The sequence below is a fragment of the Dendropsophus ebraccatus genome, chromosome 10 (assembly GCF_027789765.1).
Source record: "Dendropsophus ebraccatus isolate aDenEbr1 chromosome 10, aDenEbr1.pat, whole genome shotgun sequence".
NCBI lineage: Eukaryota > Metazoa > Chordata > Amphibia > Anura > Hylidae > Dendropsophus > Dendropsophus ebraccatus.
The window spans coordinates 2,556,305-2,581,615 of record NC_091463.1 but is presented as its reverse complement, the minus strand read 5'-3'; the positions used below and the strand labels follow the sequence as shown (position 1 = coordinate 2,581,615).

General features: G+C 53.3%; 1 protein-coding gene across 5 annotated transcripts in view; it reads left to right on the top strand.

Moving 5' to 3' along the window:
• Positions 1–25,311, top strand: part of SEC16A (SEC16 homolog A, endoplasmic reticulum export factor) — a 50,518-nt gene that overhangs the window by 7,095 nt on the left and 18,112 nt on the right. For 4 of the 5 annotated variants that reach the window (XM_069943296.1, XM_069943295.1, XM_069943293.1 and 1 more), the window contains 22 exons: positions 105–241; positions 2,129–2,190; positions 2,268–2,403; positions 2,474–2,672; positions 2,746–2,926; positions 3,661–3,803; positions 4,882–4,943; positions 5,170–5,308; positions 9,534–9,773; positions 10,155–10,252; positions 11,611–11,692; positions 12,744–12,861; positions 14,647–14,758; positions 14,829–14,934; positions 15,015–15,155; positions 15,594–15,707; positions 15,799–16,000; positions 16,819–17,058; positions 23,256–23,341; positions 23,555–23,602; positions 23,682–23,831; positions 25,018–25,095. In XM_069943296.1, coding sequence (XP_069799397.1) covers positions 105–241; positions 2,129–2,190; positions 2,268–2,403; positions 2,474–2,672; positions 2,746–2,926; positions 3,661–3,803; positions 4,882–4,943; positions 5,170–5,308; positions 9,534–9,773; positions 10,155–10,252; positions 11,611–11,692; positions 12,744–12,861; positions 14,647–14,758; positions 14,829–14,934; positions 15,015–15,155; positions 15,594–15,707; positions 15,799–16,000; positions 16,819–17,058; positions 23,256–23,341; positions 23,555–23,602; positions 23,682–23,831; positions 25,018–25,095 — 2,874 coding nt within the window. The remainder of the gene's footprint in view (positions 1–104; positions 242–2,128; positions 2,191–2,267; positions 2,404–2,473; positions 2,673–2,745; positions 2,927–3,660; positions 3,804–4,881; positions 4,944–5,169; positions 5,309–9,533; positions 9,774–10,154; positions 10,253–11,610; positions 11,693–12,743; positions 12,862–14,646; positions 14,759–14,828; positions 14,935–15,014; positions 15,156–15,593; positions 15,708–15,798; positions 16,001–16,818; positions 17,059–23,255; positions 23,342–23,554; positions 23,603–23,681; positions 23,832–25,017; positions 25,096–25,311) is intronic. The other variant, XM_069943294.1, reaches the window with a different exon arrangement.

Below are 25,311 nucleotides of genomic sequence, written 5' to 3'. Positions count from 1 at the left end.
AAAGTGTGCCTTGTAAGCCTTTGTGTTTGGTGGAAACAGTCAGCAAACAGCTCTGCTGTTACATTGGGGTTATTTCTCTTGTGATCTCTGCTGCCTCCCTGCAGGACTCCTATGGAGCGTATGACCCTGCATACAGACAGTACAGTAACCCCAGCTTTGTGAATTCTGGAAAGTACCAATACCAAGAACCTGAGCGCCCCAGCTCCCGCTCCAGCCATTGCTCAGATCGCCCACCTTCAAGGTTTGTCACATGACTTCAGGTCTTTGCATGGCTCTCTGTCTGATAAAGCCTCCAGGTTGCATGTGGGTGGTTGTATTAGTAGAGTGAGTCTCATGTCAGGGTATCTATCTAGTTACGTGGGTGGTGCCAGCAGATGTCCAGTGCAGCAAATCGCCCGTAGTTGTGAGGGTAGGATATAACATTGGTTTCATGGGGGATACTACCTACTAGAGGCCTTACTGATGGGGCATTGGTTACATCGGGGATACTACGTACTAGAGGCCTTACTGCTGGGGCATTGGTTACATCGGGGATACTACCTACTAGGGGCCTTACTGCTGGGGCATTGGTTACATCGGGGATACTACCTACTAGGGGCCTTTCTGCTGGGGCATTGGTTACATCGGGGATACTACCTACTAGGGGCCTTACTGCTGGGGCATTGGTTACATCGGGGATACTACCTACTAGGGGCCTTACTGCTGGGGCATTGGTTACATCGGGGATACTACCTACTAGGGGCCTTACTGCTGGGGCATTGGTTACATCGGGGATACTACCTACTAGAGGCCTTACTGCTGGGGCATTGGTTACATCGGGGATACTACCTACTAGGGGCCTTACTGCTGGGGCATTGGTTACATCGGGGATACTACCTACTAGGGGCCTTACTGCTGGGGCATTGGTTACATCGGGGATACTACCTACTAGGGGCCTTACTGCTGGGGCATTGGTTACATCGGGGATACTACCTACTAGGGGCCTTACTGCTGGGGCATTGGTTACATCGGGGATACTACCTACTAGGGGCCTTACTGCTGGGGCATTGGTTACGTCGGGGATACTACCTACTAGGGGCCTTACTGCTGGGGCATTGGTTACATCGGGGATACTACCTACTAGAGGCCTTACTGCTGGGGCATTGGTTACATCGGGGATACTACCTACTAGAGGCCTTACTGCTGGGGCATTGGTTACATCGGGGATACTACCTACTAGAGGCCTTACTGCTGGGGCATTGGTTACATCGGGGATACTACCTACTAGGGGCCTTTCTGCTGGGGCATTGGTTACATCGGGGATACTACCTACTAGGGGCCTTACTGCTGGGGCATTGGTTACATCGGGGATACTACCTACTAGGGGCCTTACTGCTGGGGCATTGGTTACATCGGGGATACTACCTACTAGAGGCCTTACTGCTGGGGCATTGGTTACATCGGGGATACTACCTACTAGGGGCCTTACTGCTGGGGCATTGGTTACATCGGGGATACTACCTACTAGAGGCCTTACTGCTGGGGCATTGGTTACATCGGGGATACTACCTACTAGGGGCCTTACTGATGGGGCATTGGTTACATCGGGGATACTACCTACTAGGGGCCTTACTGCTGGGGCATTGGTTACATCGGGGATACTACCTACTAGAGGCCTTACTGCTGGGGCATTGGTTACATCGGGGATACTACGTACTAGGAGGCCTAACTATTATATGGATGCAATGCACAGAGGGACCTAACTACTATATGGGGGCACAGCACAGAAAGCACCAATTTTATATGGAAGGATACCTAACTGCTTTATGGGGGACACAGAACACACAGCGTCTGTATACACTCTTCACACCCTGAGACCCTGTTCACACGGCAGGTTTACTGCTGACAGATCAGACTCTAGATTGATGCAGAATCCACTGTCTATTAGAATTAGCGCCGCACTTTGTTGTGTGATCAGGTCGGTATTATATGAAATAGGAAGATACAAGATATCAGTAGCAGATAATATATCTCTAAAGATTTTGTCTGGTTTAGCTTCTAGAGGACTGGCCTCAGCTGTGAGCAGAGCTAGGTAATGTGAGGAGGGGGCATCTCTCTTACACAATGTGACCTGTTTTCTATCTTTTAGGCAGGGGTACACGGCCCCGGGGAATTACTATGACTATTACCAGAGTCAGTATGAGTATGGAGGTGAGTAGCGGACCCTCGCATGTAGTAACTGTCTGCTATATACCAGGAGATGATGGAGTCCATTCTCTTCTCCACAGACCCCAGCAGATGGGACCGCTATCCCGGAGCCTATGATCCCGGCTACAGGGACTCCCGAAGTGGTTACTGGAACTATATGTACGGTGGCCGGGAGGACGCCTATAACCGGAAGGTTCCTTATGCGTACACCAGCAGGTAACTTATCACTGTAAGGAGACGGCCGTTGACGCCGCCAGCATCTAACTCTTCTGCCCCTCCCCCATAGATACGACGTATATGAGGATCGCTGGCAGTACGACCCCCGTTACGTTGGCGGCTTCGATGATGAGCCGGACGCTCGGAGGGACCTGACCAAGGATGACTTTGACCGTCGCAGCGTGCACAGTGAACACTCGGCCCGGAGTGTACACAGCGAGCGCAGCTCCCACAGCCGCCGCAGCAGCTTTAGCTCTCGCTCGCAGCAGGTGCGTTCCAGCAGACACCTCCTTTCCCTCTGCTGGTGGGTGATGAATATTTCATGAGACTGTCTTCCTCCAGAGCCAGGTCTACAAAAGCGAACAGGACCTCACTGCTAACGTCTATGGCGGCCAGGTGCCCAACCCCCCACTGGAGGATTACTCCTATAGCTTGTATCCTAATGACTACAGCACCCAGCAGGCACTGGACGGCTATCAGTACGGTTACAGCGGCAGCAGCGAGTGGCAGCCAGTGGAGCAAGGTCAGCGCCCTCCCCCCAATACCTGTGGAGGAGAGGTTGTGTACAGGGGTTCTGTGTACTGTACGGGGGCTCTATATCTGTGTACTGTATGGGGGTTCTGTGTACTGTATGGGGGGTTCTGTGTACTGTATGGGGGGTTCTGTGTACTGTATGGGGGTTCTGTGTACTGTATGGGGGCTCTATATCTGTGTACTGTATGGGGGTTCTGTGTACTGTATGGGGGTTCTGTGTACTGTATGGGGGTTCTGTGTACTGTATGGCGGTTCTGTGCACTGTATGGGGGTTCTGTGTACTGTATGGCGGTTCTGTGTACTGTATGGGGGGTTCTGTGTACTGTATGGGGGTTCTGTGCACTGTATGGGGGTTCTGTGCACTGTATGGGGGTTCTGTGTACTGTATGGGGGGTTCTGTGTACTGTATGGGGGGTTCTGTGTACTGTATGGGGGGTTCTGTGTACTGTATGGGGGGTTCTGTGTACTGTATGGGGGGTTCTGTGCACTGTATGGGGGGTTCTGTGTACTGTATGGGGGGTTCTGTGCACTGTATGGGGGTTCTGTGTACTGTATGGGGGGTTCTGTGCACTGTATGGGGGGTTCTGTGCACTGTATGGGGGTTCTGTGCACTGTATGGGGGGTTCTGTGCACTGTATGGGGGGTTCTGTGTACTGTATGGGGGGTTCTGTGTACAGCTGCAGTCCGGGCTCCAGGGAGAACCTAACCCTTGTTTGTCTGCAGTTCCTTCTAGGTCTCTGACCCCAGAGAAGTTCGGCACCCCTCATGTATGCGCCCGGTTTGGTCCCGGGGGACAGTTGATTAAAGTTCTTCCCAACTTACCCTCTGACGGACAGCCGACGCTGGTAGAGATCCACAATATGGAGGTGAGACCCAGTGTAGGGTCAGCATCTAACGTGGTCAGCCTTAGTAATCAGAGGAGACCGGGCTGTGTTGGCGGACGCCATGCCTATAGCCGGCTGTGTTGGCGGACGCCATGCCTATAGCCGGCTGTGTTGGCGGACGCCATGCCTATAGCCGGCTGTGTTGGCGGACGCCATGCCTATAGCCGGCTGTGTGACCGGACGCTATGCCTATAGCCGGCTGTGTGACCGGACGCTATGCCTATAGCCGGCTGTGTGACCGGACGCCATGCCTATAGCCGGCTGTGTGACCGGACGCCATGCCTATAGCCGGCTGTGTGACCGGACGCTATGCCTATAGCCGGCTGTGTGACCGGACGCTATGCCTATAGCCGGCTGTGTGACCGGACGCCATGCCTATAGCCGGCTGTGTGACCGGACGCCATGCCTATAGCCGGCTGTGTTGCCGGACGCCATGCCTATAGCCGGCTGTGTTGCCGGACGCCATGCCTATAGCCGGCTGTGTTGCCGGACGCCATGCCTATAGCCGGCTGTGTTGCCGGACGCCATGCCTATAGCCGGCTGTGTGACCGGACGCCATGCCTATAGCCGGCTGTGTGACCGGACGCCATGCCTATAGCCGGCTGTGTGACCGGACGCCATGCCTATAGCCGGCTGTGTGACCGGACGCCATGCCTATAGCCGGCTGTGTGACCGGACGCCATGCCTATAGCCGGCTGTGTGACCGGACGCCATGCCTATAGCCGGCTGTGTGACCGGACGCCATGCCTATAGCCGGCTGTGTGACCGGACGCCATGCCTATAGCCGGCTGTGTGACCGGACGCCATGCCTATAGCCGGCTGTGTGACCGGACGCCATGCCTATAGCCGGCTGTGTGACCGGACGCCATGCCTATAGCCGGCTGTGTGACCGGACGCCATGCCTATAGCCGGCTGTGTGACCGGACGCCATGCCTATAGCCGGCTGTGTGACCGGACGCCATGCCTATAGCCGGCTGTGTGAGCGGACGCCATGCCTATAGCCGGCTGTACCAGACCGGTCGGCTCTTCTTATAACTATGATATTGTTTTTTTTTTCCAGATTATTCTGCAGAGCAGTCCGGAGCAGGAGCAGATGAGAGCTTTTCCTGGCCCCCTGGTCAAGTAAGAACCATCTTGTGTTTTCTTACAGGTCCTTGCATGGGCGCTGCCATCTTATAATCCTTTACCACCGTCACAGTGAGACCCCGACCTGGCTGGCGGCGGCCTGCTCTGTGGCGCTGCAGTCACTGTGCGGTATATTATAGCAGAGTACAGATGGCGGCCTTGGCTGTCATGTCTCCCTCCAGCATATCCTAGGAGAAATCTCAGGCTCCTTCTTTATCTGCAGAGACGAAACTCACAAAGTCGACGTCATCAATTTTGCACAGAATAAAGCCAAAGAGTGTTCCCAGAACGAGGGTCTGTTAGACCAGGAGTCTGCCCGCCTCCTGTGGGATTTCATCGTCCTCATGTGCCGGCAGAATGGGGTGAGTAGCATTCATCCGTGCGGCCATGGCGGCTGCTCAGGTCAAGGGGGGCAGCCACCTTCTATGGCAATGCTGATGTATGGGCATACGGTGTGTGATGAATGCTGCACAATAAGTCCCAGCATGCCCTGTGACAAGCTGCATTCCCTGTAGTGATTGTGAGATGTGTGTGTGAGGGATATTAATGGGGTTGTTCAACAAAAAAAAGGTTTCTTTCAAATCAGCTGGTGCTAGAAAGTGCCAGGGATTTGTAATTTACTCCTATTTATTAATCTCAAGTCTGCCAGTACTTATCAGCTGCTGTATGTCCTGCAGGAAGTAGTGTATTCTCTCCAGTCTGACACAGTGCTCTCCAGGGCCGATTCTAGCCTTTCTGCTGCCTGAGGCGAAAATTAAAATGGCGCCCCCCCCCCCCTAATAATTAGTGATCAACTGCACACATACATAAATATACTAGCAGAAATTATACCACACATATAGGTATATATTAGCTATAAATATAACACACACATAAAAATATACCAACAGTCACTGTATGACACATAAACATATATGCCGGCAGTGTATGTACTGCATAGTAGGTACCAGCGGTGCGTATACTGCATGCAAACACATGTAGCAGCTGTGTGACCAGTTACCATCATTCCCCCTGTCTCTGTGCCTTAGGCCATGTGCACACTATGTATAACACCGGCCATTCTGTGACCCAGCTGGATCACAGAGCGGCTGGTGTTACTGAAGATCATCAAGTCACTGCAGTACGGGCTGGAGGATGTTCATTCCTTCTGAATTTGGGTGCGGGCCCACCCAGGCCCACCCATGTGCGCCCACATCCGAATTCACCGCTGCACACAATGGAGCGTACGGCCGGAGCCACATACTCCATTGTGTGAACTAACAGGTTCTCTGCGGTCGTTATTCAATGAATGAGATGGAGAGATGATGATGAACTATAAAGCATGGGATCCGCATAATGGCTGCACCCTCACCATGCTGTATAAGTCACCTCCCTTGATGCAGTCACCTCCCAGTGCCCAGTAGAGGATTACAGCAGATGATCAGGGGAGGTGACCTATAAAGCCTGGTGCCCCCTGTGATGGTGGACATCACCTAATACCCCCAAACAGCATCTTCGTTGGTGATACTGACCTCCTAATAGAAGATACCCATACCCCTCCCTCAGCAAAGACCCCCTAATACCAGTCAGTCACCCCTACCCCCCCAAACACACAGCACCTAGAAACACTGCATACCCACCCCAGCATATATCTACTGTATAATCCAAAAAAAGAGCAGAAGACGGCACATCCAAAAAAGGTGTCCAAGTTTATTTCAATACATCAGAGTGCGACGTTTCTCAAGCAGTTAAGGCTAATATAGCCGAAACGTCGCACTCTGATGTATTGGAATAAACTTAGACACCTTTTTTAGATGTGCCGTCTTCTGCTCTTTTTTTGGATTGTGACCGTCCGGGGCCCGGTTGGTGAGACGTGAACCCCTTTGCTATTTTTTCTATTTGTGCTGCTGTGCTTCCTTTTTTCTACTGTATAATACACACACACACACACACACACACACTTATGCAAGTCACCCCATACCTTCTGTTTCTGATCTGTCTCCTGGCTACACAGGTCCTGGGAGGCTGTGGAGAGTCAGGACCTCAGAAGACAGAGGGGGAGGGGGGACAACACACACAGAGGAGGGGGGCAGGCAGCACACAGGGGAGGGGGGCAGGCAGCACACACAGGGGAGGGGGGACAACACACAGGGGAGGGGGACAACACACAGAGGAGGGGGGACAGGCAGCACACACAGAGGAGGGGGGCACAGGACAAGCAGCACACACAGAGGAGGAGGGGGGACAACACACACACACAGGAGGGGGGCAGGCAGCACACACAGGGGAGGGGGGACAGGCAGCACACACAGGGGAGGGGGGACAGGCAGCACACACAGAGGAGGAGGGGGGACAACACACACACACAGGAGGGGGGCAGGCAGCACACACAGGGGAGGGGGGACAGGCAGCACACACGGGGGAGGGGGGACAACACACAGGGGAGGGGGGACAGGCAGCACACACAGAGGAGGAGGGGGGGGGACAGCACACACAGAGGAGGGGGGCACAGGACAAGCAGCACACAGAGGAGGGGGGCACAGGACAGGCAGCACACAGAGGGGATGGGGGCACAGGACAGGCAGCACACAGAGGGGAGGGGGGCACAGGACAGGCAGCACACAGAGGGGAGGGGGGCACAGGACAGGCAGCACACAGAGGGGAGGGGGGCACAGGACAGGCAGCACACAGAGGGGAGGGGGGCACAGGACAGGCAGCACACAGAGAGGAGGGGGGCACAGGACAAGCAGCACACAGAGGGGAGGGGGGCACAGGACAAGCAGCACACAGAGGGGATGGGGGCACAGGACAGGCAGCACACAGAGGGGAGGGGGGCACAGGACAGGCAGCACACAGAGGGGAGGGGGGCACAGGACAGGCAGCACACAGAGGGGAGGGGGGCACAGGACAGGCAGCACACAGAGGGGAGGGGGGCACAGGACAGGCAGCACACAGAGGGGAGGGGGGCACAGGACAAGCAGCACACAGAGGAGGGGGGCACAGGACAAGCAGCACACAGAGGAGGGGGGCACAGGACAGGCAGCACACAGAGGAGGGGGGCACAGGACAGGCAGCACTCAAAGGGGAAGGGGGGCACAGGACAAGCAGCACACAGAGGAGGGTGGCACAGGACAGGCAGCACACAGAGGGGAGGGTGGCACAGGACAGGCAGCACACAGAGGGGATGGGGGCACAGGACAGGCAACACAGAGGAGGGGGGCACAGGACAGGCAGCACACAGAGGGGAGGGGGGCACAGGACAAGCAGCACACAGAGGAGGGGGGCACAGGACAGGCAGCACACAGAGGAGGGGGGACAGGGAGCACACACAGAGGGGAGGGTGACACAGGACAGGCAGCACACAGAGGGGAGGGGGGCACAGGACAGGCAGCACACAGAGGAGGGGGGGCACAGGACAGGCAGCACACAGAGGAGGGGGGACAGGGAGCACACACAGAGGGGAGGGGGGCACAGGACAAGCAGCACACAGAGGAGGGGGGACAGGGAGCACACACAGAGGGGAGGGGGGCACAGGACAGGCAGCACACACAGAGGAGGGGGACAGGGAGCACACACAGAGGGGAGGGGGGCACAGGACAAGCAGCACACAGCTCTGCAGGGTCAGTTTCCTGTTCTTCTCACTGTTATGACCTCTGCAGGCTGCCGTGCTGAGTCCCCTCCTCCTCCTGCTTCCAGTCCCGACGCTCAGGTAGCACACAGTGGAGGAAGCACAGGGATCACATCCTCCACTGTTTGCTTTGGAGATAAGGCAGCCGGGACCCAGATAAGGCAGCAGGAGGGGGGTCCTGTAATATTGCTGGGCGGCTGCTGTCATTTACTGTAGTTAAGTCAGAAATGACTTAACTACAATGACAGGGCAGGATTGTGCCCCCCCTCAGGGACCCCGGAAGCTGCCGCCTGAGGCAGGATCCTCACTCTGCCTCATGGTAGGAACGTGCCTGGTGCTCTCTGCTGCCACCTCTGTCCATGTCAGGAACTGTCCAGAGCAGCAGCAAATCCCCATAGAAAACCTCTCCTGCTCTGGACAGTTCCTGACATGGACAGAGGTGGCAGCAGAGAGCACTGTGTCACACTGAAGAGAATACACTACTTCCTGCAGGACATACAGCAGCTGATAAGTACTGGAAGACTGGAGATTTTTTTTTTAATAGAAGTAAATTATAAACCTAGATAACTTTCTGGCACCAGTTGGTTTGAAAGGAAAAAAAAAATTGGTAAGAAACCCCTTTGAGTTGCTGTATGCCCTGGGGAGGTTTAGCAGGGGGCGCTGTAGCTGCCAGCTCTCCTGCCTTAGGCCCCGTTCCCACTGAGCAAAGCTAGCGGAATTCCGCGACGGAATTGTCCGCCGCGGAATGCCGTTAGCCTCCCGCTCATAATGGGACTCTATGGGAGGCGCGCGCTCCTGCCCTGTCCGCGCTGAAGAATGAACATGTTCATTCTTCAGCGCGTATAGAGCAGCAGCGCGCGCCTCCCATAGAGTCCCATTATGAGCGGGAGGCTAACGGCATTCCGCGGCGGACAATTCCGTCGCGGAATTCCGCTAGCTTTGCTCAGTGGGAACGGGGCCTTACTTTGTGTTTCCTGCAGACTGTCGTAGGGACGGACATCGCAGAGTTACTCCTCCAGGACCACAAGACTGTCTGGCTTCCAGGGAAGTCGCCCAATGAAGCCAATCTCATTGACTTTACCAACGAGCCCCTGGAGCAGGAGGAGGAGTCGGGGGCGTCCCAGCTGTCCTTCCTCACAGACACCTTACCCAACGCCGGCGCCATCCTCCAGAAGGAGACCGAGAGATTCAGGGAGCTGCTGCTTTTTGGACGTAAAAAGGTGACTGTCCGTCCCTTAACTGTCACCAGCCGTCCCTTAGAAAAAACACAGCTACCTTCTTTCAGAAACAGCGCCACCCTTGTTGTGTATGGTACTACAATTCATCTACATTCACTTGTATGCAACTGAGCTGCAAAACCGCCCACACCCAACCTAAGGACAGGAGAGGCGCTGCTTATGGTGGAAAGGGGCCATGTTTTCTAAGCCTGGACAACCCCTTTAAGGGTCACTGGTTGTCCCCTAAGCAGTGATGTGTTCAGGCATTGTTACTCCGCCGCCGTGTCCTGTGTTCTCACTTTTCCTGTGACATTTGATTCTCTGGCTCTGTGAATATTTGATGTCTGTGAGCGGCGGGGGATCTGAATGTCTCTTCTTTCACAGGATGCGCTGGAGGCCGCCATGAAGCACGGCCTCTGGGGTCACGCTCTGCTGCTCGCCAGCAAGATGGATAGCCGCACTCACGCCCGTGTAATGACCAGGTAACCTGCTGCCCTGTATATGTATGTGAGATGGATAGCAGCCCTCACCCCTGTGTCATGACCAGGTAACCTGCTGCCCTGTATATGTATGTGAGATGGATAGCGGCACTCACGCCCGTGTAATGACCAGGTAACCTGCTGCCCTGTATATGTATGTGAGATGGATAGCAGCCCTCACCCCTGTGTCATGACCAGGTAACCTGCTGCCCTGTATATGTATGTGAGATGGATAGCGGCACTCACCCCTGTGTAATGACCAGGTAACCTGCTGCCTTGTATATATGTGTGTGAGATGGATAGCGGCACTCACCCCTGTGTAATGACCAGGTAACCTGCTGCCCTGTATATATGTGTGTGAGATGGATAGCGGCACTCACCCCTGTGTAATGACCAGGTAACCTGCTGCCTTGTATATATGTGTGTGAGATGGATAGCGGCACTCACCCCTGTGTAATGACCAGGTAACCTGCTGCCTTGTATATATGTGTGTGAGATGGATAGCGGCACTCACCCCTGTGTAATGACCAGGTAACCTGCTGCCTTGTATATATGTGTGTGAGATGGATAGCAGCACTCACCCCTGTGTCATGACCAGGTAACCTGCTGCCTTGTGTATATATATATATGTGTGTGAGATGGATAGCGGCACTCACCCCTTTGTAATGACCAGGTAACCTGCTGCCTTATGTGTGTGTGTGTATATATATATATATATATATATATATATATATATATATATATATATGTGAGATGGATAGCCGCACTCACGCCCGTGTAATGACCAGGTAACCTGCTGCCTTGTATATGTATGTGAGATGGATAGCAGCCCTCACCCCTGTGTCATGACCAGGTAACCTGCTGCCTTGTGTATATATATATATGTGTGTGAGATGGATAGCGGCACTCACCCCTTTGTAATGACCAGGTAACCTGCTGCCCTGTATATATGTGTGTGAGATGGATAGCGGCACTCACCCCTGTGTAATGACCAGGTAACCTGCTGCCTTGTATATGTATGTGAGATGGATAGCCACACTCAGTGTAATGACCAGGTAACCTGTTGTCCTGTATATGTATGTGAGATGGATAGCGGCACTCACCCCTGTGTCATGACCAGGTAACCTGCTGCCCTGTATGTGTTTTTGTGTGACCACAGGCTGCTCATACACCGCTCTGTACAGAGCTCAGACTTTCCTGCATTGCAGCTCCAATCCATTAAAGTGAATGCCACACACAACCTGAGGCCAGGGGTGGCGCTGTGGTGATCTAATCCTAAATAATTCCTCCAATGGGGGGGCAGCCGCCTCCGGCTGGTGTATAGGCAGCACTGTAATACCTGCCCCTGCTTCCCCTTGTAGGTTTGCCAATAGCCTCCCGATCAACGACCCCCTACAGACAGTGTACCAGCTTCTGTCGGGGAGGATGCCGGCAGCTGCCACGGTGAGTGCCTGTGTAGAGGATGATGATGGTAGTCGCCATGATGGTGGTGGGTGATGGTGGTGGTGGGTGATGATGATTATGGTAGGTGATGATGATTATGGTAGGTGATGATGATGGTGGGTGATGATGATGATGGTGGGTGGTGATGATGATGATGGTGGATGATGATGATGATGGTGGGTGATGATGATGGTGGGTGATGATGATGATGGTGGGTGGTGATGATGATGATGGTGGATGATGATGATGATGGTGGGTGATGATGATGGTGGGTGATGATGATGATGGTGGGTGGTGATGATGATGATGGTGGGTGATGATGGTGGGTGATGATGGTGGGTGATGATGGTGGGTGATGATGGTGGGTGATGATGATGGATGATGGTGGGTGATGATGATGGATGATGATGGATGATGGTGGATGATGATGGTGGATGATGATGGTGGATGATGATGGTGGGTGATGATGGTGGGTGATGATGGTGGATGATGATGGTGGATGATGATGGTGGATGATGATGATGATGGTGGATGATGATGATGGTGGATGATGATGGTGGTGGATGATGATGGTGGTGGTGGGTGATGGTGGTGGTGGTGGTGGGTGATGATGGTGGTGGGTGATGATGGGGGTGGTGGTGGTGGTGGTGGGTGATGATGGTGGGTGGTGGTGGTGGTGGATGATGATGATGGTGGTGGTGGTGGGTGGTGGTGGGTGGTGGTGGTGGGTGATGGTGGTGGTGGGTGATGGTGGTGGGTGATGATGGGGGTGGTGGGTGATGGTGGTGGTGGGTGATGGTGGTGGGTGATGATGGTGGTGGTGGGTGATGATGGTGGTGGTGGGTGATGGTGGTGGGTGATGGTGGTGGTGGGTGATGGTGGTGGTGGGTGATGGTGGTGGTGGGTGATGGTGGTGGTGGGTGATGATGGGGGTGGTGGTGGATGATGATGGTGGTGGGTGATGATGATGATGGTGGGTGGTGGTGGATGGTGGTGGATGATGATGATGATGATGATGGATAACCCAGATAATATTGATCACTTGTTTCAGTGCTGCGGGGATGAGAAGTGGGGTGACTGGCGACCACATCTGGCCATGGTGCTGTCTAATCTGACCAATAATGTGGATGTCCCGACGCGGACCATCGTCACTATGGGAGACACACTAGGTGAGTGCAGGCGCGGAGGGGCGGGGTTTCTGTAGCGTCAGATCCGCACCGCCACTTCTGTATGTGCATCAGCATCTCCGTGAGGGAGGAGGATACGACCGCCAACCAGCCTGAACTCTGCACTGATACACTGTAACAAACTACTGCCACAGAAGACTGCTGGATACATTGTAACAAACCCTCAGCTCTTCAAGCCTTCAGGTAGCACAGGTTCTGCAACATATTAACCAGGACGTTCTCAGTAAGTGAGAGAGATCCTGGAAGTGATGAGAAGCTGGCTACCCGGGAGGCGGAACTTATCCCACAGCACACCCTGCGCTCTTATCCTCCTCTTCTATATCTGCTGTGGGATTAGTAGATGGGCAGGAGATTCCTCCTCCTCTTCTTTGTTTATACGTAGTCATCTTACCCTTAATAAGTGGCTGCGGTTTTATCCTCCTCTTCTATATCTGCTGTGGTATTAGTAGATGGATGGGAGATTCTTCCCCTCATTATATGTAAAGTGTATTATCCCACATCAGACCCTGGATTGTTTCTGCAGTCTCCTCCTCTTCTGCGTATGCTGTGGGATTAGTAGATGGGCGTCAGATTCCTCCTCTCTTTATACATGTAGTGACATTACCCTGAATTGTTGGCTGTGGTCTCCTCCTCTTCTGCGTATGCTGTGGGATTAGTAGATGGGTGGGAGATTCCTCCTCCTCCTCCTTTTGTAGTGCTATTACTCTGGATTGTTGGCTGTGGTCTGCTCCTCTTCTGCGTATGCTCTGGGATTAGTATGGGTGGGAGATTCCTCCTCCTCCTCCTTTTGTAGTGCTATTACCCTGGATTGTTGGCTGTGGTCTCCTCCTCTTCTGCGTATGCTCTGGGATTAGTAGATGGGTGGGAGATTCCTCCTCCTCCTTTTGTAGTGCTATTACCCTGGATTGTTGGCTGTGGTCTCCTCCTCTTCTGCGTCTGCTGTGGGATTAGTATGGGTGGGAGATTCCTCCTCCTCCTCCTCCTTTTGTAGTGCTATTACCCTGGATTGTTGGCTGTGGTCTCCTCCTCTTCTGTGTCTGCTGTGGGATTAGTATGGGTGGGAGATTCCTCCTCCTCCTCCTCCTCCTCCTTTTGTAGTGCTATTACTCTGGATTGTTGGCTGTGGTCTCCTCCTCTTCTGCGTCTGCTGTGGGATTAGTATGGGTGGGAGATTCCTCCTCCTCCTTTTGTAGTGCTATTATCCTGGATTGTTGGCTGTGGTCTCTTCCTCTTCTGCGTCTGCTGTGGGATTAGTATGGGTGGGAGATTCCTCCTCCTCCTCCTCCTTTTGTAGTGCTATTACTCTGGATTGTTGGCTGTGGTCTCCTCCTCTTCTGCGTATGCTGTGGGATTAGTATGGGTGGGAGATTCCTCCTCCTCCTCCTCCTTTTGTAGTGCTATTATCCTGGATTGTTGGCTGTGGTCTCTTCCTCTTCTGCGTCTGCTGTGGGATTAGTATGGGTGGGAGATTCCTCCTCCTCCTCTTTGTTGTGCTATTACTCTGGATTGTTGGCTGTGGTCTCCTCCTCTTCTGCGTATGCTCTGGGATTAGTATGGGTGGGAGATTCCTCCTCCTCCTCTTTGTTGTGCTATTACCCTGGATTAGTGGCTGCGGTTTTATCCTCCTCTTCTATGTATGCTGTGGTATTAGTAGATTTCTTTCTATATGTAGTTAGCTGTGGTCTCCTCCTCTCCTGTATCTGCTGTGGGAGATTCCTCCTCTCTTAATATACTGCTTGTAGTGATATTGTCCCGTGTGTGTCTCAGCCTCCAGAGGCCTCCTAGAAGCCGCACATTTCTGCTATTTGATGGCTCAGGTCGGTTTTGGCGTATTCACTAAGAAAACAACCAAGCTGGTTCTCATTGGCTCCAACCACAGGTGAGAAGATGGCCGCTATCTTGTCCTTAGGACCCCACCTGTACACATTACTAATCCTCTGTTTCTTTAGTTTGCCTTTTGCTAAGTTTGCCACCAATGAGGCGATCCAGAGGACAGAGGCTTACGAGTATGCGCAGTCTCTGGGGGCCCAGACCATCTTTCTCCCCAATATACAGGTAATGGTCCCTCCCTGTATATGGGGACACTCAGGTCTCTTGTATGTGACTCAGTAACTACAGTAGATTTTCTCTTACAGGTTTTCAAGTTCATCTATGCTTGTCGCTTAGCTGAGTACGGGCTGTGTGCTCAGGCCTTCCATTACTGTGAGGTCATCTCCCGGACCATTACCAGGCATCCATCTTACTACTCCCCCGTGCTGGTCGGGCAGCTGCTGGAGGTAAATCTGCACATGTGAATCTACATTACCTCCATTTATATAAAGGAGTTTCTTATGGCCCCTTAGTTTATGCCATGGGGTCCCACTTGCAGTGGTTGGAGGTCTCCACAGAGCTGGGGTTTTCTCTACAGCAGCCGTCGTCTTTGTGCACAATCCTGCCTTGTTGTATGTTCTGTTCTTACATGGAGCCTAATGGTGCGTTTACACAGGCAGATTTATCTGACAGATTTTGGAAGCCAAAGCCAGGAATGGATTTAAAAAGAGAAGAAATCTCAGTCTTTCCTTTATGACCCATTCCCTGTTTATGGTCTGTTCCTGTCTTTGGCTTCCAAAATCCGTCAGATAAATCTGCCTGTGTAAACGCACCATTATACTGCCTCTTAACCCTTTGTATGCTGCTCCCCGCCTTTTAACCCTTTGTATGCTGTTTTTATTCAGGTGTCGTCTCACTTGAGGTTCTTTGACCCTCAGTTAAAGGAGAAGCCGGAGCAGGAATTGTTTGTGGAGCCTCCATGGCTGCTTCAGCTCCGGCACCTGGACATGCAGATGAAGGTACTAAGGATTTTTAGGTTTTCAATGAGACATTTTTGAGTGAACAGAATAAAAACCAATCTCTCTCCTTGTTTTATTATTCTACTTTTAGCAAGGAGCTGTGGTGTACAACACCGGCCGGACCACCCCTCAGCAATACACCTGCAGCACTCCAAGCTCTGAGCAAGACCACGTCAGCCAGTCTGATGGCATCAGTGCTGCGCACGAGGTGCCCGCTGCTACCGACAACCCACTGCTGACAAACTTCCTCCCCAGCATGGTGTCTGCCCCCGGAGTCCAGCTGGCACTGCCAGGTAAGAGCGCCATCTGTAATACTGCTCTGCACTTCTGTCCTCTGTCACATGGTGGACTTATCCTATGGAATTGGTTTTTTTACTAATCAGAATCTAACAATGGAGGGTGAAAGAATAGACAGATTACTTTGCATTACCTCAGGCGAGTAGAGGTGGCCATTATCTATCTTAGCTGGAGTTTACCCACTGCATGGCAGACGGTGCATTAACAGAGACTCTGTACTCACCAGCCTCATCATGTGACCACGTTGTGTCAGGAGCATCCATTGCCAATTACATCATAACTGGTGGACAAAGTAGTCTGCTAAATGCTGGATACCATGCCTGAAACCTGACCGACCCCATTACAGTCACATGTCACAAACTGTCCACAGAGAACCTCTCCTGCTCTGGACAGAGGTGGCAGCAGAGAGCACTATGTCAGACTGGAGAGAATATACCACTTCCTGCAGGACATACAGCAGCTGATAAGTACTGAAGATTAATAAATAGAAGTAAATTACAAATCTCTATAACTATCTGACACCAGTTGATCATAGTGATACCTGGTCCTGGGAGTTTCAATAATCAGTTGTATTGCACCCAATCCGTATGTACGGAGTGTGCAGAGAACGTCTGCACAAAGCCTTAGTGTTACTTACTGTTAGCTCTGTGACTGGAGCGCCCCCCCTCCCCGGGGTCAGAGAAGACACAATGTGAAGAGAGGGCTGCATCGGGCTCGGTAGCCCAGGTGCCCCTCGCTATAAGCTTTGTGTCAGGTACATTTTATAGGAGTCCCTCTGTTTCCCTGTGGATCATTAGGTTTTTCTCTCTTCCAGGCCCTGATAACGCTGCTCCTCTTTATCAGCCTCCTCCTCTTGTCAGTGAGCCGCCGAGCTCTGCGCTACCCCAGATGTATGTCCCCTCACCCATGCTGGCACCTCCACTACACGCACAAGGCTTTGTACCTGTTAGCAGTGAACAGGTGGCCACCTATACCCCTGGTCCCATGGAGTCCGGGCCGAGCCCCCCTCAGCCTGCAGAGTTCGCTCCTCCAGAGCCATGGAGCCCGGATCCCGGTGAGTTCTCATACACTGTGCTGGAGGGTGTGTGTACCTGTAATCTTACACTCATATCATACAGTATCACAGCGCTGGGGTCCCTATACTGTGTGCTTGTGCTGTACAGTGTCATGTCTGCCTGATCCTCCAGCGCTGGGGCCTGGCCGCCTATAGATATATACAGCTCCGCTATACTGAGGCCTGGCCGCCTATAGATATATACAGCTCCGCTATACTGAGGCCTGGCCGCCTATAGATATATACAGCTCCGCTATACTGAGGCCTGGCCGCCTATAGATATACACAGCTCCGCTATACTGAGGCCTGGCCGCCTATATGTATACACAGCTCCGCTATACTGAGGCCTGGCCGCCTATAGATATACACAGCTCCGCTATACTGAGGCCTGGCCGCCTATAGATATACACAGCTCCGCTATACTGAGGCCTGGCCGCCTATAGATATACACAACTCCGCTATACTGAGGCCTGGCCGCCTATAGATATATACAGCTCCGCTATACTGAGGCCTGGCCGCCTATAGATATACACAGCTCCGCTATACTGAGGCCTGGCCGCCTATAGATATACACAGCTCCGCTATACTGAGGCCTGGCCGCCTATATGTATACACAGCTCCACTATACTGAGGCCTGGCCGCCTATAGATATACACAGCTCCACTATACTGGGGCCTGGCCGCCTATATATATACACAGCTCCGCTATACTGAGGCCTGGCCGCCTATAGATATATACAGCTCCGCTATACTGAGGCCTGGCCGCCTATAGATATATACAGCTCCGCTATACTGAGGCCTGGCCGCCTATAGATATATACAGCTCCGCTATACTGAGGCCTGGCCGCCTATAGATATACACAGCTCCGCTATACTGAGGCCTGGCCGCCTATAGATATACACAGCTCCGCTATACTGAGGCCTGGCCACCTACATGTATACACAGCTCCGCTATACTGAGGCCTGGCCGCCTATAGATATACACAGCTCCGCTATACTGAGGCCTGGCCGCCTACATGTATACACAGCTCCGCTATACTGAGGCCTGGCCGCCTATAGATATACACAGCTCCGCTATACTGAGGCCTGGCCGCCTATAGATATACACAGCTCCGCTATACTGAGGCCTGGCCGCCTATAGATATACACAGCTCCGCTATACTGAGGCCTGGCCGCCTACATGTATACACAGCTCCGCTATACTGAGGCCTGGCCGCCTATAGATATACACAGCTCCGCTATACTGAGGCCTGGCCGCCTATAGATATACACAGCTCCGCTATACTGAGGCCTGGCCGCCTATAGATATACACAGCTCCGCTATACTGAGGCCTGGCCGCCTATATGTATACACAGCTCCGCTATACTGAGGCCTGGCCGCCTATAGATATACACAGCTCCTCTATACTGAGGCCTGGCCGCCTATAGATATACACAGCTCCGCTATACTGAGGCCTGGCCGCCTATAGATATACACAGCTCCGCTATACTGAGGCCTGGCCGCCTATATGTATACACAGCTCCGCTATACTGAGGCCTGGCCGCCTATATGTATACACAGCTCCGCTATACTGAGGCCTGGCCGCCTATAGATATACACAGCTCCGCTATACTGAGGCCTGGCCGCCTATAGATATACACAGCTCCGCTATATTGGGGCCTGGCCGCCTATAGATATACACAGCTCCGCTATACTGAAGCCTGGCCGCCTATAGATATACACAGCTCCGCTATACTGAGGCCTGGCCGCCTATAGATATACACAGCTCCTCTATACTGAGGCCTGGCCGCCTATAGATATACACAGCTCCGCTATACTGAGGCCTGGCCGCCTATAGATATACACAGCTCCGCTATACTGAGGCCTGGCCGCCTATAGATATACACAGCTCCTCTATACTGAGGCCTGGCCGCCTATAGATATACACAGCTCCGCTATACTGAGGCCTGGCTGCCTATATGTATACACAGCTCCGCTATACTGAGGCCTGGCCGCCTACATGTATACACAGCTCCACTATACTGTGGCCTGGCCGCCAATAGATATATACAGCTCCGCTATACTGAGGCCTGGCCGCCTATAGATATACACAGCTCCGCTATACTGAGGCCTGGCCGCCTATAGATGAACACCGCTCAGCTATACTAAGACCTGGCCGCCTATATGTATACACAGCTCCACTATACTGAGGCCTGGCCGCCTATAGATATACACAGCTCCTCTATACTGAGGCCTGGCCGCCTATAGATATACACAGCTCCGCTATACTGAGGCATGGCCGCCTATATATACAGCTCCGCTATACTGAGGCCTGGCCGCCTACATGTATACACAGCTCCGCTATACTGAGGCCTGGCCGCCTATAGATATATACAGCTCCTCTATACTGAGGCCTGGCCGCCTATAGATATACAAAGCTCCTCTATACTGAGGCCTGGCCGCCTACATGTATACACAGCTCCGCTATACTGAGGCCTGGCCGCCTATAGATATACACAGCTCCGCTATACTGAGGCCTGGCCGCCTATAGATATACACAGCTCCTCTATACTGAGGCCTGGCCGCCTATAGATATACACAGCTCCGCTATATTGGGGCCTGGCCGCCTATAGATATACACAGCTCCGCTATACTGAGGCCTGGCCGCCTACATGTATACACAGCTCCGTTATACTGATATACACAGCTCCGCTATACTGAGGCCAGGCTGCCTACATGTATACACAGCTCCTCTATACTGAGGCCTGGCCGCCTATATGTATACACAGCTCCTCTATACTGAGGCCTGGTCGCCTATATGTTTACATAGCTCCGCTATACTGAGGCCTGGCCGCCTATAGATATACAAAGCTCCTCTGTACTGAGGCCTGGCCGCCTATAGATATATACAGCTCCTCTATACTGAGGCCTGGCCGCCTATAGATATACACAGCTCCGCTATACTGAGGCCTGGCCGCCTATAGATATACACAGCTCCGCTATACTGAGGCCTGCCGCCTGTAGATATATACAGCTCCTCTATACTGAGGCCTGGCCGCCTATAGATATACAAAGCTCCTCTATACTGAGGCCTGGCCGCCTGTAGATATATACAGCTCCTCTATACTGAGGCCTGGCCGCCTATAGATATACACAGCTCCTCTATACTGAGGCCTGGCCGCCTACATGTATACACAACTCCTATATAAAGATATACACCGCTCCTCTATACAGCTTCCAGATCCTCCAGCTCTGGGTTCCCTATACCATGTGGTGGTCCTATACTGTATTACAGCTTCCTGATCCTGGGGTCCTTGGCAGAAGTTTTGTAAAAGCTGTGATCTATATCATAAAAATGTAAGTCTGTCTGTCTGTCCCCCATAGACTTCCAATCGCCTGAACCGTTTGACCCCATATTTGGCACACAGATACATTGGGTGCCCGGGGAGGTTAGAGCGAAGATCCCGTCCCCGTCAGATGTACAGGAGAGGAGGGGGAAGGGAAAGAGCGCCCCATAGAGATGAATGGGAAAATCTCCACACTGCACACACAGGTGATATAATTAGCGCATCAGCTCTCCAGCAGTAATGACAGTTGGGAGCCTTAGCAACCAATAGGATTACTACTTTCATTTTCACAGGGAGCTGGAATCTGGTTGCTAGGGCGGGTGCCTTACAACAGATCCACAGAAATAAATACTGTAAGGGTACAAACACACTGGGCAAGACCCGCTGCGGATCGCTGCCCTGTACTCCCGCTGCTGGACATCCCGCTGCGAGTTTGTCAGCAGCCCGCCCCGTTAACCCCTGCCGCCGGAGCGTATACATCACCTGCTCCCCGCTCTGGCTTCCTTCGGGACTCATGTGTCTTCACATCCTGTTCAGCCAATCCGTGCGCTGCGGCGGGGCAGCGCACTGATTGTCCGAGCGGGGCGTGCCAGGAATCCCCGAAGCCAGGTGATGTATACGCTCTGGCGGCGGGGGGTTAACAGGGCGGTCTGCTGACAAACTCGCAGCGGCAGTATAGGGACTACCTGCAGGAGGGGTGTATAGAGTATGGGGGCTACCTGCAAGGGGTGTGGGGGGTGTATACAGCAAGGGGGGCTACCTGCGAGGGGTGGGGGGTGTATACAGTATGGGAGCTACCTGCGGGGGGGAGTGTTTACAATATGGGGGCTACCTGCAGGAAGGAAGTGTATACAGTATAGGAGTACCTGCAAAGGGGGGGGGTGTATACAGTACGGGGGCTACCTGCAAGGGGGGGTGTATACGGTACAGAGGGGACCTGCAAGGATGGGAGGTGTATACAGTATGGGGGCTACCTGCAAGGGGTGGGGGGTGTATACAGTACGGGGGCTACCTGCAAGGGGGGGTGTATACTGTACGGGGGCTACCTGCAAGGGGGGGGGAAGTGTATACAGTATAGGGGCTACCTGCAAGGGGGGGGAAGTGTATACAGTATGGGGGCTACCTGCAAGGGGGGGGAAGTGTATACAGTATGGGGGCTACCTGCAAGGGATGGGGGGTGTATACAGTATGGGGGCTACCTGCAAGGGATGGGGGGTGTATACAGTATGGGGGCTACCTGCAAGGGGTGGGGGTGTATACAGTATGGGGGCTGCCTGCAATGGGGGGTATACAGTACGGGGGCTACCTGCAGGTGCGAGTGTATACAATATGGGGGCTACCTGCAGGGAGGAAGTGTATACAGTATAGGAGTACCTGCAAAGGGGGGGTATACAGTACGGGGCCTACCTGCAGGGCGGGGGTGTGTATACAGTATGGGGGCTACCTGAAAGGGGGGGGGTATACAGTATGGGGGCAACCTGAAAGGGGGGGGGGGGGAGACAAAGAGTATTGAAACCTCTTCTGTGTTGTCCTCACCAAGGATGAAAGGTAGTGCCTAAGAGGGCCAGATTATGATGATGCAGGATTGTGTATGCACTTATTATAAGCTGCAGGTTTTCTGCACACACACTCTTATGGTCTGCAGTCGGCGGGGTGGGGGGGGGGTTACAAACTTTACACTACAGGTATACGGGACCCCAGAACTATACACTACAGGTATACAGGACCTCCACCAACTATATACTACAGGTATACAGGACGTATGCACTTATTATTATAAGCTGCAGGTTTTCGGCACACACACTCTTATGGTCTGCAGTTGGCTGGGAGGGGGGAGCAAACTTTACACTACAGGTACACAGGACCCCAGAATTATACTACAGGTATACGGGACTCCAGAACTATACACTACAGGTATACAAGACCTCCACCAACTATATACTACAGGACCTCCACTAACACTGCCAATGTTGTATATAAGCAGGCTGTATATAACACTGCCAATGTTGTATATAACCAGGCTCAGTATAACACTGCTAATGTTGCACACCAGGCTGTATACTGTATAACACTGCTAATGTTGCATATAACCTGGCTGTATATAACACTGCCAATGTTGCATATAACCTGGCTGTATATAACACTGACAGTGTTGTTTATAACCAGGCTCTGTATATAACACTGCCAATGTTGTTTATAACCAGGCTCTGTATATAACACTGCCAATGTTGTATATAACCAGGCTCTGTATAACACTGCGAATGTTGTATATAACCAGGCTCCCACCCTTCAATCTGTTTATCGCCACATGATCCAGGATAAATGTATGCTCCCTTCCGGTGACATGGCATATGTCACTGTTATTCACAAACAAGGCAAGGATCCTATTTCTCCTGAATCAGATCGTCCAATTTCTTTAATCAATCAAGACTTAAAAATCCTAACAAAAATCATGGCAGACCGCTTAGCCCTTCTTCTTCCCAGACTAATAGGTAGCGGCCGTGACACCGCTGGCCCAGGTGTCGGGGGGGGGGGGGGGGGGGCGGCGGGGAAGCGGCTGTGACACCGCTGGCCCAGGTGTCGGGGGGGGGGGGGGGGGGGGGGGGGGCGGCGGGGAAGCGGCCGTGACACCGCTGGCCCAGGTGTCGGGGGGAGGGGAGCGGCCGTGACACCGCTGGCCCAGGTGTCGGGGGGGGGGGGGGGGGGGGGGTGTGGGAGCAGCCGTGACACCGCTGGCCCAGGTGTGTGTGTGGGGGGGGGGGGGGGCCTCGTCCCACCACTGGCCCAGGTGTCGGGGGGACGGCCCCCTCTACTGTGTGATGGAGGAAATGCTGTGAATCATGCCTCACTCCTCTCTATTTCTTTCTCAAGCTTTACAGAGACCCCCAACAAACTCGCCCACCAAAACCACCTTCCATGACACTGGCTTTGACTTCTATGGTGAAATGGCGAAAATGGTAGGTAGCACTGCGTAACCCTGTATAGTCCAATGCAGCATATGAAAGGTCTTGGGCATGGTCACACTCAGCTGATTGGTTGCCATTATTTCTGCCATTGATCATTTATCTTCTGAGTGATTGGAAGAGGAGCAGAAATGTCAGCAACAGATCTGCTGTGTGTTAACGTTCATCTATTGCTGCTGCTGTCAGTAACCATTGCTGCTCTTCTAGGGTCCAGGGACCAGGTCCAGGACAGTGTCTCAGTCGTCGTCTCATATGGTGAGCCACCCTCTGCCCCTCTTCTATTGTAGAGCGCCCCCTCCTGTTCTCTCCTCACTATGTCATGTCTTCTGTGCAGAGACGGACCCGCACCACCTCAGAGTCCTCCACCCATTCTGTAGGCTCCACCCGGAGGAGTTCTGTCAGTCTGCAGCCATCACCGCCTCCTATCCCTGAAATGAAGAAGCCGGAGCCCAATAAAGAAGGAAAGGTCAATGCTACACAAGGGGTAAGCGGCCAGGCCTCAGTATAGCGGGGCTGTGTAAACATGTAGGCGGCCAGGCCTCAGTATAGCGGAGCTGTGTATACATGTAGGCGGCCAGGCCTCAGTATAGCGGAGCTGTGTATACATGTAGGCGGCCAGGCCTCAGTATAGCGGGGCTGTGTAAACATGTAGGCGGCCAGGCCTCAGTATAGCGGAGCTGTGTATACATGTAGGCGGCCAGGCCTCAGTATAGCGGAGCTGTGTATACATGTAGGCGGCCAGGCCTCAGTATAGCGGAGCTGTGTATACCTATAGGCGGCCATGCCTCAGTATAGCGGAGCTGTGTATATAGGCGGCCATGCCTCAGTATAGCGGAGCTGTGTATACATGTAGGCGGCCAGGCCTCAGTATAGCGGAGCTGTGTATACATGTAGGCGGCCAGGCCTCAGTATAGCGGAGCTGTATATATAGGCGGCCATGCCTCAGTATAGCGGAGCTGTGTACATCTATAGGCGGCCAGGCCTCAGTATAGCGGAACTGTGTATACATATAGGCGGCCAGGCCCCAATATAGCGGAGCTGTGTATACATATAGGCGGCCAGGCCTCAGTATAGCGGAGCTGTGTGGATCAGTATAGCGAAGCTGTGTGGATTGGTATAGCGGAGTGGTGTATATTGGTATAGCGGAGCGGTGTGGATCGGTATAGCGGAGCGGTGTGGATCGGTATAGCGGAGCGGTGTGGATCGGTATAGCGGAGCGGTGTGGATCGGTATAGCGGAGCGGTGTGGATCGGTATAGCGGAGCGGTGTGGATCGGTATAGCGGAGCGGTGTGGATCGGTATAGCGGAGCGGTGTGGATCGGTATAGCGGAGCGGTGTGGATCGGTATAGCGGAGCGGTGTGGATCGGTATAGCGGAGCGGTGTGGATCGGTATAGCGGAGCGGTGTGGATCGGTATAGCGGAGCGGTGTGGATCGGTATAGCGGAGCGGTGTGGATCGGTATAGCGGAGCGGTGTATACATGTAGGCTGTGACATGTAGATCTGTGTGTGTGTGTGTGTGGGGGGGGGGGTCAGGTGAGGGATTGCGGGGGAGCTGCGTACAGTATGGCTGGGGGGCTCTGGGGGTCCGGGCTATGTGCTGCTCTCTCTGTACTCTCCATGCAGTGCGGCTCGGCACTCACTCCTCACACTTGTCTCTCTTCACCCCAGAGCGGTAGAAGTTGGTTTGGCTGGCTGATGAGGAAAGGGAAGAATGAAGCTCACCTGCCAGATGACAGGAATAAGTCTGTAAGGATGATGGCGCTGAGCGGCGGCTTCTCGGCTTTCTGTTCCCTCTCCGGCTGTCTCTGTCTCCTTTTCCCGGAACAGTATCCCTAATCCTGGCCGGCCCTCCCCCACCGCACATCACACTGTATTAGGGGCTAACCCTCTGCTGTGGGGACCAAATGTTACCTGTGACCGGACTCCGGGCGGAGGTGGGGAGAGCCCAGTCACATTGGATGC